The sequence below is a fragment of the Pempheris klunzingeri genome, chromosome 21 (genome assembly GCF_042242105.1).
Source record: "Pempheris klunzingeri isolate RE-2024b chromosome 21, fPemKlu1.hap1, whole genome shotgun sequence".
In the NCBI taxonomy this organism is placed as follows: Eukaryota; Metazoa; Chordata; class Actinopteri; order Acropomatiformes; family Pempheridae; genus Pempheris; species Pempheris klunzingeri.
Genome location: NC_092032.1, coordinates 15544442 through 15563140, shown reverse-complemented (window position 1 = coordinate 15563140; position 18699 = coordinate 15544442). Strand labels below are relative to the sequence as shown.

Here is an 18699-nt window from a genome sequence, read left to right as displayed (position 1 = left end):
TTATTACAAAACGAACCATCATCACTGTCAGGGTTTGTTTTGCAGTAATGACCTTATCCCTTGCACAGATGCAGCCAAATTACTTGTCATCTACCAGTTACCACTTAACTGACAGTAGACTTCACATATAAAGTGAACAAACACAAACTGTGTGAAGTCCTTGTTATGGATCTCACAAAAGTCTGAACCTTACTGACAATATATAAAGTGTCTTGTGTGCGGGAGAAGTGAGTTTAAAAATCTGAGGTAAGCCTTAAATAGGTCTTGTGTGTTCAATATACTTGCAAGCCATGCAAAAAGGGAGATGAATGGAGACGTATGAGGGACAGGTGGAAGGAAAAGGGGAAATGTTGAGAGTAGTAGATGAGAAGAGTGTGCTGTGTCCTGGATGTGATGACGGGTTTGGGGTTGTAGTGTAAATACCCCAGCGTTTGTTGTACAAAGACATAGAGCATTTAAATATAAATGTTTTTGGTATCACAAATACCGAACTGGTAAAGACGATTTCCACGTGAGACTAAATGACACTTAAATGCTTCTAACAAGTTTTCTTCACCAAGACTAAGCAGCAGTGAAGAGTATTGATAAACACTATGAACAAAAGCATGCAAAAGAAGAGGTTCGGAAATGAAAGAAAATGTACAGAAGATCAATAGTAAAAATATAAAAACTCAAGTCATGACAGTCATATGCAATCTAAATAGGTTTACAGTATTAAAATTAGACTACTGAGAAGTAAACTTCCTCCCTCTTCGTCCATCTGGAGCTCCTCCTCTGGTTGGACGTCGAGTTACCTACCAAAAACAAGACACCTGGAGGGAGACGACTTGCCTCGACACAGTGCAACCAGCCCATTCATTCCAGGGCGACACAGCAAGGACAGGGGATGAAAGGGAGCGAAGCAGCAGAAGCAGAGGAAAGGTACAGTAGCAGAGACGTAATGTGGCAGAGCCTGATGCTGGACTGGGATTTGTGTTACTGTCTACAGTAAAGGATGTGGGGCTACTCAGGGCAATAAAAGGCTGGATGACAAGTCGGCACACAATCATCTGCTGCCTAAAACAGGCTGTGTACACATTTTAGAGATGTGGTTCAAGTGAAGGAGGACAACACACCTGTGGGCATCCAGCGGACTAATGATTACTTGATATTTAATGTATTTGGTAGAGCAAAATATGTTTCCATTGCAAAGTACCTCATGCTAGAGGTCGATTCTGCGATATCTGGAAATGATATGGATATTAGCATAAGACAGGTAGCATTACAGAGTATGTCGCACTCAGAGACCTGTACTTGATTACAATGACTTGATATTGGCACTGTTTATTCAGTGGATGGCAAAACTATATTTCTGTGTAAACACCAGGCTTTTTGAAAAGAGAAAAGTATTATGGCCTTTCATGTTAGTCAATGCAGCATCACTGGCTTAGGTTGCTTAATCATCTCTAAGTGCGTTATCAAATACTACAGGATAAAAATATAGACAAAAGACAGACAAAAATCTATTGTGACCAACTTGTCAATGTCTGGAAAGCTAATCCAGCTTCCCAGGATGCCCTGAGACACAGCACATTTGTGAATCCACATTTCAAATTTATTCCCCCTGTGTGAGTGTTAGTGCCTCCGCTGTTCAGTGAAAAAAACAATAAGTGTAATAAATAAAACATGGCTGCTTCACTCCTGCATCCAGGTTCTGCCACACTGGCCGTCTCGTAAGTGAGTTGTGGTTAGGGGGTCCCTAGTGATTGGCTTGAATTAACCATGGATTGTTGTGGGTGCTTTCTCTATCTCTGAATACAGGTGGTGAGTGAGTGGGTGAGTGGGGGGGAGATAGACTGGATGGGAAAGAGTATGTACAGACCTCTTCCTCCTCAATTCGAGCAGGTTCAATCAGCAGATTATTGACTTGATCAAATGACACCCCCTGTTAGGACAGGAACCAGCGAGAGGCATGCGGATTAGTCAGGCCAAAATAAAAATATGCTCACACGCACACAAAAAACACTTTCTCACACGTTCCATAAACTTCAAACACACCCAACAATCCACTGTCTGCTTGCAGGTTGTGGGACCTCCAAGTCCACTGGGATGGATCACCTTGAAAGCAGATCCCACACTCGTTCCCCAGCCACCAGAAGCAAATACAGGCAGAGATGGAAAGACAAGACCGAGGAGCTGAGCTACAGTGCAAAACACACAGTGTAGAGAGCGCGCACAAGAGAAGGCAAAAGCTCCCATACCAGAATAAGCCCAGTCTCCACACCACAGAAAGCAAACTCCTCCAGATGCAATCGTTACTTTAGACAACAAGCCTGCTTTTGTAAAAAAAAAAAAAAGTAAAAATAACTGTACAAGATTAAAGTTCTTTATCGGCCTACAAAAAATATCTACAAGATGACTTTTTTAAAATCATTTACAGAGAGTACAAAAAAAAATTAGAGTGATAACAAAATAATTTGGTCTAGCGAGATTTGATTTACAAGAACAATGAAGGATTTTACTCTCTTCAATAACTTATAACCCACAAAAGATGATTATCGTATGACAGAAACAAGGCTTGTTGGATCTCTCGTTCCAGCTCTGCCAGTATATGTTCTGGTTGGTCTGCGTTCAGCCACTCAAACAGACTCACATTCATAAACACACAAAACAGATTTGCAGGGACAATGTTTGATCAGAGTGTTAAAAAGAATTTGTGCAATCGGCATGATAAATCAAAATACCCAATTAAGATGTCCCGAAATACTAGTGATCAATAGGGAGATTCATTTTCATAAGCAGCACCGGAGCAGACTTCATTCACGCCATTCACACTTCCAAGCACACAGACACAGTGTTATAAGAGCAGAGTGTGAAAATGTCATTATTCAATTAAATCAGGAGATGGCTGATAACATGGTGATGTGTTTAGTGCTGAACTGGGCCAATGTTGCGCAAGAAATGCCCGTCGCTGTTTGTGTGGAAGGGAAGTTATCATTTGACATCAAAGAATCCATAACTGATATGTTATCGGCGCATTATCAAAGTGTGTGAGGAAATATGTGTACATTTTTGTTGCTCATATGTCAAAGAAATCTAAACAATCTGAGGTATTGTAATATAAGTAATATAATCCATGAGTGTTTGTAGGCCTTAGGGGGGGGAAGACATTGTGTCTTTGGGGAAAAGTATAAACAAAGTAGAGGCTTTTCTGAGGCGAGACTGCTGGAGGAACTCATCCCCCTTTGATTTACAGAGCATGGGTAGACGCCTTCATCTCCACCGTGACCCTGCATGCAATGCCACGTACTTGAAAAGCTAGTAGCCCACTCCAAACTGAATGCAACTTGCAAGGTGGTGAGGGCACTTCTATGCACACAGTGTTGCTGAATGCATAGAGGCAATGAGCAAGCAAAAATATATTTAGTTTAAATATATTGTTCCAACATGAACAGAAAATCTTGTGACTAACTAACTGATTGGGTGTGTGAGATGTATATATACTGTGACGCCCTTTTATACCACTTACTTGCTTTCCACACACTTATGCAAATGCAGGTGAGGAAAATCATGTTTTTCTACTTAATATCTAACAAGAGGCCTTTTTCATAGCAGACGTTGTTACTTTACACTTGTGCAAGTCAAAATGTCTTCCTGGAAATTCCCCAGCAGTGCTCGGATCTCTCCTTTACCTTCACTTGACTGGAGTTGACCTGGTTCCGACTGTCTTCCAGCTCCTCCATTCTGTGATGGTGCTGTGGGGTGCATATACGGTCCTCGTCCTCCTCGTCCTGCTCGTCCTCGGCGGCCTGTGTCGGAGAGTTGAGGCCGTCGGGACTGAAGCCCTGCAGCAGCGCAGCCACGGCCTCGGGCTTGGGCAGCTTGGTGATCTTGAAGTGCTTCTTGTAGTGCGGTGTGTCCTTTCTGATCAGACGCTGCTTCTCTGCGGGCAAAACCGGCCTCTCGTCTTCCTCGTCACTCCTCTCACCGTCTTCCCCGTCCTCCTCGTCGTCCTCATCCCCGCCCCGGATGATGGGCTCCTCAGCAAAGTGCACAGTTGGCTGGAGAAAAGATGGGTTGAGATTAAATCAGTTAAAAGAAAGGGGGAACCACTGAATTTTCTGAGGAAATTTTCATAAAATGTTTCACTTTGTTCCTGTTTTAGCCAAGTAAATACACATGGATGTTCACAGTGGGACAAAGGAAAAGATGTTTCAAATATCCACCTCAATGTATTCCACCTCCATCTCATCCAGCTCTTCCTCGTCCTGAGGGGAGTGGCCGTCCATAAGGTCCTCCCTCTGCGAGGTCACAGTCGCATTTTGTCTGTCCTCGTGGGAGGTGGCCGACAGCGTGCTGTTGGACACCTGGGAGTCGTGGCTCTGATTGGAGATGTCGCTGAGTCGCTTCTCCTAGAAACAAAAACGCCAGATTGAGTAATTCGGGATCAAATGCACCAGCGAATAGTGACGCATAGTGAGGTTTGTGAGGTCATGAGTGGAAAACTGCTTTTTGTTTACTTCCTACAGCAGCAGGTGATTTATGTCACAAGCCAGACGGATTACTACAGCGAACTGAAATCTCTACATGATGAGTGGCCGGTGACAGATTTGACACAATAATCGTTACATAGAGTGATGCATGTACCTGTGGATCAAGGGAGTCTTCTTCTCCATCAGGTCTGGATGTGTACGCTTCATTCCTCCTCTCCTCAATCACCTTCTTCATCACCTTCAGCTCACTTGGGTGCGGTGTGGCTCTGCGCTGAAGGCCCTGAGGCAAAGACAAGTATGAAATTGCATTAAAATCCTATGTATTATCATGGAGCTGTTTGCAAATGCTTTTGTCAACCTTGATCAAGCACAGAAAATATTCAGATGACTTTGTGACGCAGAAAAGATCAAAGATAATCTACATTCATTTAGAACTGTTTCACTTGAAGCAACACGATGTTCAACCACAATTAGCTAAAACAAGTGACAACAGAAACCAGTGCTGATAGGTGGGATTATATGAGAGAAAATGACAAGAAGGGGACATCAACACTGTATTGTTGCGTTTCCTCACTCTGCGCTCTGCAGCAGCCTCATCATCCTCCTCCTCAGCCTTGGTCTCCTCCTGGAACTGGATGACTGACACTCGGTTCAGGTTGCTGTCTGTCCAACTGTCATCCACGCTGTTCTGCAGCAAGTTCTCTGTGGAAAATGGAGGAAAAGAGCGAAGGAGAGACGGGTGTCAAACTGAGATTACAGCTGTAAATTACTTTTGAATGGACAGCTTCAAGAGCAGATTCTGTCCAGCCTCACAACCAATGCATGGCTTTACAAGCTACAACGTGCTACCTGACAAACTAAACTACTGCTACTCACCTAGGCTCGGAGAAGGCTGCTGAGGCAGTAAATAGCAGGTCAACACCTTCTCCCCTGTGCGCTCGTCATCCTCTGTCTGGAACTTGAGCATTGGCTGTGACTGGTTCTCTGCGAGCCACATGGCCTTCAGATTGAGGTTTGTCAGGGCAAAAGGCAGGTTTTGTAGTCTGGACGAAAGAGGGGGTGAGGTAAGATGAGGCACAACTTCTCCTGATACTCATCTGTAGTTAAATAGCTGAACTGATCCGCACAAACCTTTCTGACTTAAGGTTAAGAGTGCAAAGAAGCTCTAGAATTTGTTGTATTCAATAATTGTTCGTATATCAAGACGTGTGCTGATAAACGAATTCACAGACAAAAACTAAATCACAGGAATGACCTTTAAAATCCTGCAGAAAACTTCCCTCTTTAACTCTTAAGAAATGATCAAAGACCCTTTGACAATGATGCATTTGCTCGAGGGTTTCCAGGACATAATTTTCATAATTTAGCAGCACAGCTTTGAAAATACATCCACGTGAGGCTACATCATTAGCTCCTGATTACATTAAAGGGGCAGAACTGGAGGAGCAATGTCTGCAGGATGTTGGTCACACTGAGTTCATTTTTGGCAAATGCATTCTATTTAAATCTTTAACCTTAGCTGCAGTGCTTTATTTACAGTTCAGGGTGTTAAAGTGAGATTACCTGTTTCCAGCCACATCTAGCACATGCAGCTCAGTGGCATCTGCAAGCTCAGCAGGCAGCTTGCCCAGACGGTTGTCTCTCAATGAGAGAACGTTGAGGCTGGCACAGCCGCCCAGCTCTTTGGGCACACTGCCTAAACGGTTGCGGTCTACATTCAGGTTGGTCAGCTTCTTCAGCTTGCCCAGCGAGCGAGGAAGCGACTTTGAAAGAGTGAGACAGGAGCCATTAATAATCAGTGAAAATGATCACGAGGCTTAACGGCCGTTAATTGGGCTTCAGTATGAATGGGCATACATAAATCCAAGTGGGTCAGTGCGAGGCTGCAGTAAGTGGTTTATATCTCCATACCTGCAAAAGGTTCTCTGTCAGGACGAGCTCTGTGAGGTTTTCACACTCTCCTATTGAATCGGTCAGGTGGGTCAGTCTATTCTGGTCCACCTTCAAGATGGACAGCTGTTTCAGGCAGCCTGGGCACAAAACACAATAATGGTTAACAAAGCGCACCATTTTACAAACTGTAGCAATAACATGGCAACATTTAAACCAACATTTAAAAAAAAGCACAACTGCTTAGTACTGTTGAATCACAGCAAGAAGGTTCCCGGTTCGAATCCATTTGCCGGCAGGTTTGTGGTTTGAACCTTGAACCTTTGCAAGTTCTCCCTGTGCTTGTGTGGGTTTTCTCCAGATACTCCAGCTTCCTCCCACAGTTAACTATTGACTCTCAATTGCTAGTAGGTGTTAGTGTGGGTGTGAATGGTTGTCTGTCAGCTGGGATTGGCTTCAGCTCCCTGCGATCCTTAAGTATAGGCAGTATAGATAATTAATGGATGGATGGATGGATGGATGGTATAGATAATGGATGGATGTTATTACTGCCTGTGCTACTCTTCACTGGCCTTGTTTTTCCAGTAGAGGGCAGTGCTGTAGTTATTTAATGGAGCTGCTGCACACAGTGGGCCTGCCCCAGGGTTTACGCAATCTAGTGCTGCCTAATTAGATGGCAAACTTTCACTAAATACTGCAATACACTTCATTCACAGACAGCACAAAGAAACACACTAATTAGTGCGGGCAAAGTGTTGCTGTTCCTTCATGTCACCAAATATTGGCCTTATTTCTGTCTGTTTGAGAACCACGAAAATATTTTAACGTATGTATAAATGACATGTTCCTGAGAGTGAATGGGGTATAAAATGTGAGGATGGCTCCAGTGAGAGCTGCTTTTACCTCATCATTAAAGTATTAATTGTGTCAGATGCTATTTCAGATCGACTTAAGCCCGCTAATACATACAAACATTGCAGGGTCATCCAGCTACGCAGCACAATCTGACAGAGCGCTGCCAATCAAATACAAATACAAGAACTTTACTGTACTTTGTAACACAATCGTTGTAACACAAAATAAACCAGTGTCCTCTGTTTTAAGATATTGTCTGTATTACGAAGCATTGTGCAGTGTTTTGGCACCTGATAAGCCCTTAAACACATAATCTCTTACTCAGACTGGATTTCCTGGTTTGCATTTAATGTCTCTGTGGTACCATAGTACCAATGCAGCCCCCTATGCCGTTTCAGCACCAAGCATGTCTTTGGTCTGAGTCCTCGCTGTTTCTCACCTATGCTGTCTGGGACGACCTCCAGCAGGTTCTGTGTGAGCAGCAGGTCAGTGAGAGCCAGGAGGCCGTTAAGCTCTGAGGGAAGCTCCTCCAGACGATTCTCTGACACATCCAGACACACCAGTCTCCGGAGGTTCCCCAGCTCCTACACACACACACAAACAAACAATGAATACCACTTGAAATAAGCCACAAACAAGGGACAATATGACCAGAACCTTTAAAGCAAAAATAAGGGGAGGAAATCTGCTGGTGGGAGTTAATTCTGCAGGTAATGAAGCTTTCTAAACATGTCAGGGGGAAAGGTGCACAGTTCTTGCAACAGGGCAGCTTTAAAGAACATTTCTATTAAACTGTACTTACTGGTGGTAATGAGGACAACTGGTTACGGTCCAGCCACAGCTCCCTCAGGTTGGGGAGAGCACCGAGGGTGTCCGGCTAAGAGATAAGGCGAGGCAGATAGAAGGAGAGGAGGGGGCACATTGGGGCAGTTGAAAGGCAGATTGATTATTTTTGTTTGAAGTGCATAGACAGTGTCAAGTCTGTTGATTAGAGCATGAGCTCCATGAGCGGAAATCTGCTCCATTTGAAAACTGTCGGAGGGGTTGAGGCCACCGCCAACTGAAATCATGTGCACTGAGTAGATGAATTGGATGATTAAAGACATCTGTAGCGTTTTAATATCGGTATGTGGTGGAAAATTGATTCAAGCCTTAGATTCACAATCATTTTTGTACGACCTTTCCAAGAATAAAAATGTTCAGTATGACAAATCAATTTAGATTAAATGTTTATCTGATTTTCTATATTTTCAACTGCTGTTAATAACACAATGAAACAGGATCTTTAAATAAAACTATTGTCTTTTGGGATCTGCTTTTGTTGTAGCACTGAAATCCATTCAGTGAACATGTATTTGTTTGCAATCCTGGGCCCACAGGGAGTGAGTCTCCCAAAATTACCTCAAACTGAAGTGTGGCTGACAAATGAAATTAAGGAGAATGTCAGCAAAGCAGCGGCTTATGACAGACATGCAGGCAGGCGAGGTTTCATCATGATGTCAACTATTTGCTCAGCCTCCGCCCTTTTCCCTTCGTGAGGCATTGTTTACTCTGTCCTATTGAGACAGGTGGGCGTTCCCCGGCTTAAGGCAACGTCACTACAATGCATGCAGGGCCTCGGGTCTGACAGACCGGCTTGATGGTAAATATGTGGTGGGAATGTGAGAAGGATATTGTGACACATGTCACGGTGAGACAGTGCAAATATAAAATCCGTTATTTTAAGGAACAACTAAGGCTGTTGTTTGAGCTCTCAACAATACAATAAACCATTCACGGTACATTGTATTGTATGGTTAGAGGGGGTGACTTACCAAAACTTCCAGTTCATTGCTGCCCAGGTCCAGCTGTTCCAGTTTGACCAGGAAAGAGAGCGACCTGAACACGGACACAAAACAAACAAATGCAGTAAGTCACAGAAATATGCGCCCTGACTTATCAGAGCGCAGACGTGCCATTCATTCACATGTACTGACATACGCAAGGATGTTTTTAAAGCTACGACACTACATGTATAGTTACTGTCATGTACTTTTGCACTGGAATAAATCTCTTTCCTACAACTAGTGCATTTGAAGGTGAGAGAGGTTCTAACTAAATCTCATGGTCAGTATAATTCTGACCAACAAAAATAAAAGTAATAAAGGACAGAGGTGGCAACTGCATGCATTGTGGGATTGCTGTAAACAGACGCTTGTGTGTGTTTGATTGAGATGGTGGGGTATTAGATAAGAGGCAGAGCCCTGCTGCATGTGTGCGCTGGAGGGAGCCGACACTTACGTGGGCAGAGACTTGAGCAGGTTCTCCCTGAGCTCCAACGTCACCAGGTTGGCCAGGCTATAAAAGGAGGAGTGGCGGTGAAAAGGAGGAGAGTGGCAGAGAAAGAGGGGTAGGAGTTGGCAGGCGCAGAGAAGAGAGGGTGGGGGGGTAAGAGAGGGGAGAGGAGAAGCAGGTTGGTTAGTCAGATGGCAGGTCTGTTCGTCTGGGCTGCCTGGCATGGTGAAGGGGGGGTCTTCCATCTGTCTGAGCACAGCAGTGGCCCAGAGCCCAGAGACCAGCTGCATCAGAGCCCACTGGGCAACAGAATTACACTCCCTGACAACCTGCTTGCTCTCCTAATGGATCAGTGATCTAACTCAAAGGCCTTCAGTCTGGAAACGTGGACCAGTGTGGTGGCCTGCGTAAAGATCTTTTACAGTTTTGACAAAAATTATCGTCTTGACTGTTTCTCAAGTAGCAGTATTCAGAATAATTAATGATTCCAAATGATCTGAAAGCAGTTCAGTTATTTGTACCCAGTGACTATGGGTTTTGTACCAAATAAACAGTTTCTTTAACTATCCAAGAGAAAGACATTTTAAAACTATTGAATCATCTACTATAAAGTCTACTATGTGTACATACTTTCCAATGTCGTTGGGCAACGTCTGCAATGACACGTCGTTGAGTGCCAAATGAGCCAGCGCTCGGAGTTGAGTGAAACCATCCGGCAATCTGAAGCGGAGAGACGGGAGGGAAAATAAAGCAGACAAACTCTCAGGGTTTTCTTCTACAGCGCATGGAATCACTTAAAAATCACACACAAGATATACACATATACATTTTCCCATCTGTTAAAGTAATCAGCATCGAGGCTTTAGCCTGTCGTTTCATTGCTTTTCTTAGGAAGAAGTTAAAAGGTGAAACATCAACTTAGACATCACTGACTGAGGGTGTGGCAAGAAATCTAAGGTTTATGATGACAGTGACTTTATGAAGGGATATTGTAGGGATTAATTATCCAGGTTAGGGCCACTTATGTTGCATACAGAGCTTTCTTTAGTCAGAAAGCACACTGTCACACAAGGCATGATCTCCTCTAGGCATTTGTTAACGTACTGTTCACAATTATGTCTCAGCAACCTCGTGAATACAAATCAGTATGAAGCGCAGACTGCACATTTAAAATGGAATAGCAAAGTAATTAGAGCACACAAATGACACTTTTCATGCTTTGTTTCATTTTTCAAAAGCTGTTCTGCTTCTCTTCCCTCTTAATGCATCAGGGCAGACATTTTCTCTCGCAGTGATGATGAACGCAGTGATGGGCTGTTCCCATTCACGTACCTGGACAAGGGGTTTCCACTGAAGTCTGCGATCTCCAAGGCCCTGCAAAACTTAATGCTCTCGGGGATCTCAGGAATGTCTGCAGGAGAAAAGAAGGAATGGGGAGGGAGACAGCAGTCAGCACCATGGATACACAGATGTAGAGCGGGGGGGTCGTATCCTATGGAGCGAATCATTTTAAGTTCCTTGTAATCGCAACCAGATGGCCAGGAGCAAGAGAAAAGGAAAAATAAGACAAAGAAATGTAAGTTGTACTACGGAGTACATTGTCAAAGTGTACTATTACGTCTTCACCCCCCCCCCCCCCCCCCCCCCCCCCCCCCCCCCCCCCCCATCATCAAGTAGACTTTGGAGAGCAATCACACATTTATAGCCATTTGCTTTCATCTGATCTTCCCCATTAAGCTCACTGGATCCCTGTCTCTGCACATAAAGGCATTTCAGCTGGTAATTCAGTGCTTTAGTCTTAAAAGTATCAAGTTCCCATGTGGGGTAAAACACATAAATTAGGAGAGGGTCAGATGAAAGAAGAAAAAGGGAGGAAACCTGTTTGTGAGAGACTGTGTTCTCTGCTCTGCTCTGTCTTTCATGGATCCATCACATTTTCAAACTATGCAGACTGAACTACTATAATTGGACAATAGGTGTATTCTACGGCAACATAGACTTTCTATGCTGTAAAATGGACATTTTTGATCAATGTTAGCGGGCAACAGAATTGTGCTAATATTGGTGCTTCCCAAACACTCACTTATCGCAAGTAGGGCTGAATCATTAACCAAAAATTAATCTTGAACATAATTTAGGCTTCCCACAATTAAATGAACATGATAGACTACGATATTTACATTTAAAATATGTGCTCCACTCACAACAAACGCTGCTGCGTATCAAATCAAGCTCCTACACTGTCATGCTGCTCATACCCTGCCGCGGTGGCCTGCACAGTAAATTTCGTGGGTGTTGTGGCTGCAGTCCAGCAAAGACGAGTAGCACACAACAGAGAGCAGACGAGAAATAACGTGATCTCAGTGTTGATCAAATTGATTGTGATCATGATTTTAGTCGTGATCAAGCAGCCATCATTTTGAGTAGATGTCTGTACCTTAATCCCATATTAACAACTACACATTACAATACTTCTTACAGTGACAAAAATCTTACCTAAAACATTATGTCATGAATTCAACTTAACTTCTCTGCTTAGTCAGATGCACATATAGAGGGCACAAGAAAAAAACCTGACCTAGTCGCCTGACCACGTAAAGAGCTTCTACTACTGGATCCTGCAGGTGCAGGTAAAGAAATCCCTACTGAGCCAAGCAGCCTAGAACGCTTATCTGGCTCAGCACTGTCCTGCAGCAGGAGCAGACATGCAGACAGATGGGAAAGGCCCTTACAGGCCACTGCACACTGCTCCCACAGCACTTGATGCAGTCTGGAGCAGAGCAGATGTCTCATATCTACTATATAGGCCTTCCCTGCCACAGAGTATCAGTGTATGTGTGCGCAGCATGCAAGGACACAGAGAGGGCAAGATATTTGTGTGTGTGTGTGTGTGTGTGTGTGTGCGTTACAGCTAATAGGTTGCGGAAATTTAATAGCAGCAGCCACAAATAAAATGAGTTTCACCTTAAATCTCTCTGACATGTATGTAATATTAGCTTTGGCTGCATTTTGCTGCTGAATTTATTTCTTTGCTTGTCTTGGAATATTTTAAGGGCAATAAGATTAATGTATGAATGTTTGTTGCGCCCAGGGGTAGAGTGGATAACCTAGCAAGGAGGACCTGGTAATATTTACCAAATGGCTGCTGCTAGTGTGTTGATGTGGGTATGCTTCTGATGCTTAACACCATATGGCAGAAATCATTTGTGCAGACATAGCCCCCTTGTTGTTTTGTGTTTTTGGGGTGGTCTAGACAAGAGCGGAGGGTTATTTTAAAAGTCATTAGAGTAATTGAGAGTTAATGGGTGGTCTTACAAGCAGAGATCACAGAGCAACTGACACGAGTGCACAGTTAATGTGTGCATGTGTTCATGTACCATTTCTGGAGATGTCCAGTTCCACCAGCTGCATGAAGTTGGCCACCTCAGGAGGGAGTCTCTGGATCTCATTGTCACTCAGGCCAAGTTTCCGTAGGTTCAGTAGTCTGAAGAAAGGCTGTGGAGACACAAAACACTGTGTTAATGAAAACAGTGCATAGAAGAAAGTGTTGAACAATCCTATTTTGATTCAAGATCCAATCGTTTTATTGTCACCGCACAATGAAGTTCTTGCTTTGCACTTTCGCCGTCAATGCCGCTTCAGGATTTAAAAAATAGGTAAATAGAAAAATTAACGGTAGCTATACAGAAGAACTATATACTACATACCTTTGGCTATAAAACCATAAACAGTAATGATAAAGACACTGCTTAATGAGCAGAGAAGCAACTAACTCTTATTCTAATGATCCAATTATCTTTTTGATTAAACATTTGGTTGCAGAAAATCTTGAAAAATGTCCACAAGTTCCCAGAGCCCTAAGTGATGCATTCAAAGTTATTTTGATTTAAATGATAAACCGATTATCAAAATGATTACCACGTGTTTCCTGTTAATTAACTAACAAACTGATCATTTCAGCTCTATTGACAAATGTTATAGTCATAATTAAACATTAAAGAGTCTAACTGCAGGCTTAAACATGAAACGTTCACATTAGCCTTAATGGTGCTTTAAACGTAGCAGACATTTCTCTCTGCTGTTACCACTTCATACCACTATAAAGTGATCACACAAAACATCCTGCATATTCAGATGAGGGCTTTCTCTCTCTCTCCCGGAGCGGTTTTAAAAACATTCCATCGCCATATTCCCAAAAACTCCTCCTCACCATGGCAACGCCAACCAAACAAAGTGGCTTTCGATAGCAGAAGTGAGGAGAGTGCTCCGCTGTGGCCATGCCAAGTGCTTTCACAAGAGCCTGGTTGTTGGACGGGACGGCGTTCAGAAGCATTCCTCCGCCAGCCGTGCCGTGTGCGTCTGTGTGTGTGTCTGTGTGTCATCTGCTGTTGGGATGGACAGACAAGACAGGCTGGCGGGGAGCGGCAAGAGTAACGAGCCAGAACTATGCAGTTATTAACCCCTCAATCAGTGCCTGGTTCTGCAGCCCACAGTGGGCCCACTGTCTGCCCTGTCAAAAGCCAGTCCACTTCTCAGACGCTGTGAGGGAGGAAGACTCTTGCGGAACTTGCCGACTTGGACTTTCTGGGGTAGGAATTTGTTTGCACTCATTATTCAGGGATGCTTTCTGAACATAGGGTACGCAGACGTCTGTGAGCTCGGAGCCTAAACCTTAATTCAAATTAAACCTCAGGCCCTCTGTTGAGAACAACCCTTGTGTGTCAATTACCAGAGATTAATATACTAAAATGAAATTTCTAAACTCTTCCTTCGCCACTGGCATTAAAGTTTTGACCATGTTGCACTGTTACACTCCTGTTCCCAAACTGCTGCATAAACATGTAGTAAATCAGATAACACAAAGCCTTCTTTGATGTGTACTGTCAGGTTTCTGCTCAACTGAAGTGTGAAAACACACAAACACACATCACACACTCAGTACAACATGCTGGGAGACAGCTTAACAATTACGCTGCCAAAGAGAAGAATGCTGCAGTTCAGCTCCACTCTGTTCTTCGATGACAGACATTTCCTGCTCTTAACTAGTTATGTGTATTGTGTTTGGAAGGGGGGTGAGAGGAGGCTTCAGCGCCAAAGCTTTTCCCATAATCTGTTTGGGTGTTTGCTGGAAGTGCAAGACAGAGCTTGTCGGTACTTTCCAAAGATTTCTCAGCATTAGACTGGTACTTCATACTAGCGTCCACACCTGATGGAGAGTGTAATCGGGGGAGGAGGGGGACAGAGCCAGAGGGAGACAAAGTGGGTGTTGGCTCCCCAAGTGGCAGGTGACAGGTGTCAGATGACAGGAACAGGAAACAGGAGCTGTGGGTAACCATGTGATCATGGCCAAGCCCAGATGGGAACCGGCCCCCGGGAGGGGAGGCATCCTTGTAGCCGGAGCAGGTGACACTCGTAGAATGAAAGCTACCACACACCTGAAAACTCATGCCCCAGATACAAGAACATACATCAAAACAATATGTCCCATGCTGTAAAGAAGAGCAGCTTTGCTTTTTTACACTAAAGCAAACAATGCCAGCGTATTGCTGCCTCTGTGTGTGATTTTAGACAGCGTCCTGTTCCGGACACAGACGAGGTGTGATGAGCATTTCGTGTAACACAGCAGCATCAGACAGCAGGTCTAAACACCCGAAACACACCCCTGTTCCGTCCTGCCGGGTCACCCATTATACACAGATGTCGATTGGCCGATCGATGCCTCACCATTCTGTGTTTGTACATTGCATGCAGACGGCGAGGCGGAATGACGACACGCCGTTCCCACCTTGAGAGGGCAGTGTAAAAAGGGCTTATGATAAGCCATATTACTGCTAATGGACAATTAAGCAATTCCTCCATCCAGGCTAAACCAATCGCCTAATAAAAGCTTTAGCATCAGTGCGTCCCTCTCCTCTCTTGATGCTGTCCAGAGCTCCATCAGTGATGAGGGGAAAGCCAGACAGTAATGCAATCATGCCTGTGAACAAGTAGTTATGAACACTCACAAAGATGGCCATTCACTCCTGAGTGGCCGCTCACAGACAGCCTCCGCTGTGTTTTTCAAGGCAGCAAATATGATGTACCCAGTTCTCAAACCAGCTTTGCGTCAGCATCAAAAAAGAACATTAAGATTGGATTTACTGCATGTTTATCTATTTACTGTCTTTCTGAGATGCCGAATAACTTGACATAAGATAAGCAGCCTGTAATAAATCAGATGTCTGATGCCCGCCATTACTTTTACAACAGTCAGTCACTGCTAATTCCACCAATGAAAACTGGACCTGATGTTCCTGCCATTTCCCACCAACTGATGTACTTTCAAATCAAACAAAAGAGAACCACCAGTGTTATACGGGTCAATGGGTCAATTGGAATAACAAGTGGGAGCACTGGGATTTAGTGTACCGCCACCGTCTCTTCATTGCATTAGTGAGCCACAGCAGTCTGCTCAGTCACTCAGGCAGCTTTTATAGGTCTGTGCTTGTGAATGTGTGGACCAATTTGTAGAGTGAGGCAGCATGTTGGTGAGAACCAGTATGCTACACTTCCTTCATGACTCGGATCTTGGACGTGTTAATGAGAACCTGTGTGAGAGTTGTTTGCTTAAGGAAGGGAGTGAAGCTGCAAGCAGGAGGATATAGCACAGTGGAAAAGAAAGGAGTGAGAGTGGACATGGGGGTAAATGATAGCCATGTCAGCAGATGGCAGTGTGGGGTCTCAAGACCACTTACACAGCAAATCAAGCAAGCACAGCGCATTTGCAAACCACTATCATAATATTATGGACTAGATTTGCTCATGCCTAGCAAAAAGTGGATGATCAATGTCAGGAGTATTAACGTCAAAATACACACAACTAAAACAATCAGAGGAAAGCAAGCACCAAAACTGGTAATCAACACATAGCCACTTAATAACTACTGATATGTCTCTAAAATGTAGTAGGCAGGTAGGTAGATCTTTGTTTGTCCCCTTTTAAGAAGAACATCAAACATCAAATCGTACGCGACCACATGAGTAAAAAGGCAGCCATGTTCCCTTTTAAAGACCTTTGAATTTAAGGGAAAAAGTAATCTGTAAATGACATTAATGGTGGTTAAGACAGCTATGTGGAGCGACACAGCTGCACATATTCTGATGGACTAAGATAAGGTTTCACACAGGCGAGGATTGGGTCTGTGCAACATCCACAATGTGACCAACCGAAGCTAGTGTGAAATGGGTTCTGTGGTGCGGGGACTTATTTGAGATAAATCCCCCATCATTATACAGTGAATGAGGCCTCTTCACCCGTGAGCAACCTGTGGCAGAGAGCAGTGTGCGTGACGCCAGACACAGACTGGCTACGCAGAAAACACGCCGCACTTCAGTGAGTGTGTGTGGAGCATCGTAAAATCCTCTGCATTGTCTCAACGGCATCCCCCTGCTTCGCTTACATTCCACTCAGAGTGTGTTAATGTGCCTCAGGATGTGCGTTTGTATGTGTGTGGTGCACGCATGCGAGTGTGCGTGTGCAGACATCCTTAAGTCACAGGAGAGAGGATCCTGTGCTGTAGGTCTTTAAGTCAGCACAGACCACTGTTTACAGAGTCTTAGTTTTACTTTGGTTAAGGCTGCCAAGAACTCTGGCTCTCTCTCTGTAGCTACAGTAGTCGTGTGTGTGTGTGTCAGTGGGATAGAGCAGTATGTTAACGTGTATATTTGTGTGTTCGTGTGTATTAGCAGCAGTGGGTGTTTTTTTTAAGAGTGTTTATGAGTGTGTTTATGTGCACTGCAAGAGGCTGTAAATTCACAGGGTGGAATGTTAATGTTTGTCGACCTCACATCACTCAGCAGAAACTAATTAAAAAGTGCCTACAGATATCCAAGAAGCAAAGTGTGTGTATTTGTGACACATGTGAGTCAACTGTATATGTTCCGCTGTAGGTGCAGTGAGCCGAAGCCTGATGCTCACAGAGGCTGCAGTGTTCCAGTCAAGTGACTCCATTTAGCTTACGGTTTCCCTCCAATCATGCCATCAGACTACAGACAGAGCGAGCTCCTCCAGCCCTCCAAGCACACACACACACACACAAACACTAAATTCAACCTTCCTCTTACAGAGCACATTTAGTGTGCAGGAGACCGAAGAGAAACCCCAGACACTCAACTCTTTGCTTGCCCCAAATCATTAACCTAAGTCCAGGTTCACTGGTTAAAAAAACTTTCTGGTATAATTCTACAGAGACAAAGGCATGAAGCTTTGGCATGTGGTGAAACAAAAACAAAAAAGGGCTGAACCAGCTTGATCAGGTCTCAGCTCGCCTACAGAGGCATTTAATCAATGGACCAACACAACTCCAATTTTGCTAGAAAGAGGAAGTCAAACTACACACCATCATCACTAAACCTTTCTTCTATTCTTCCCGTAACGCTCATTTTTCTGTTTTACTTAAACACATTTCCTTTGCTCCATAAGTGGAATTCCTATTCGCACATTCCAGAGCCTCTTAATCTCGTGCCAAATCTGCCCAGTCCGCATGTCCCCACTCTTCCCAATATCAATTCCCTCACAATGCAGACAAACTACACACACTGTGTGCACACTGCTGGGGGTGAGGGGCTCAAAGAGAAGGGAGGGGAGAGCACAAGCTTTTGTGCTGGCCTGCACTCTTTCAGTGTCCCTGGAAATTAAAAGTGGAGAGGATTTGGTTGACTGAGTAACTTGGCCGGTCACTCGAATGGCGAGGCTCATTACTGCACACTCCTTTCTATAGATAGCTACAGTCATTGTTGTGGTGTAAATTCAGTACAAGAGTGCCCACAGACAAAAGGCAAATCTGCAGTAAAAATCATGTCCTGCCCTTATTAAACTTTATAACTTCAGGCCGGAAATATGTGAAGCTAAAGCACAAGTACCAGCAAGATTGCATGCTTGGTCATTTCAAAGCCAGTGCTGAAGGGGTAACACAGGCTGCTGCTGCTCTGCTGCTTGTCCAAAGCATCCCCTCCCCCTGCAGAGCAACGTTGGCGACCCAGAGTTACCAAAACTTCTACACATGAATGACACTCTAACTGCTCCTCTTCCCCTCCTCCTTCCCACTTCTCCCTCCACTGCACCTCTCAGAGTTCCCTCCATTTTCCTTGGCAAAAGGACAAAGGCCAAGCAGCCAGCCCCACACAGGGCTGTCAGTCACAGGCCAGCTCTCACTGACCCCCCTCCACA

The 18699-nt window shown here is 44.3% G+C and overlaps 1 protein-coding gene across 2 annotated transcripts in view; it reads right to left on the bottom strand.

The window, feature by feature from the left end:
* Positions 1-18699, bottom strand: part of scrib (scribble planar cell polarity protein) — a 64326-nt gene that overhangs the window by 27295 nt on the left and 18332 nt on the right. For both annotated transcript variants that reach the window (XM_070853433.1, XM_070853434.1), the window contains exons 2-16: positions 12869-12986; positions 10824-10902; positions 10122-10211; positions 9498-9554; positions 9032-9095; positions 8020-8094; positions 7657-7801; positions 6384-6502; positions 6036-6235; positions 5349-5515; positions 5047-5174; positions 4627-4752; positions 4206-4391; positions 3672-4040; positions 1862-1924 (exon numbers count right to left, since the gene is read on the bottom strand). In XM_070853433.1, coding sequence (XP_070709534.1) covers positions 1862-1924; positions 3672-4040; positions 4206-4391; positions 4627-4752; positions 5047-5174; positions 5349-5515; positions 6036-6235; positions 6384-6502; positions 7657-7801; positions 8020-8094; positions 9032-9095; positions 9498-9554; positions 10122-10211; positions 10824-10902; positions 12869-12986 — 1986 coding nt within the window. The remainder of the gene's footprint in view (positions 1-1861; positions 1925-3671; positions 4041-4205; positions 4392-4626; positions 4753-5046; positions 5175-5348; positions 5516-6035; positions 6236-6383; positions 6503-7656; positions 7802-8019; positions 8095-9031; positions 9096-9497; positions 9555-10121; positions 10212-10823; positions 10903-12868; positions 12987-18699) is intronic.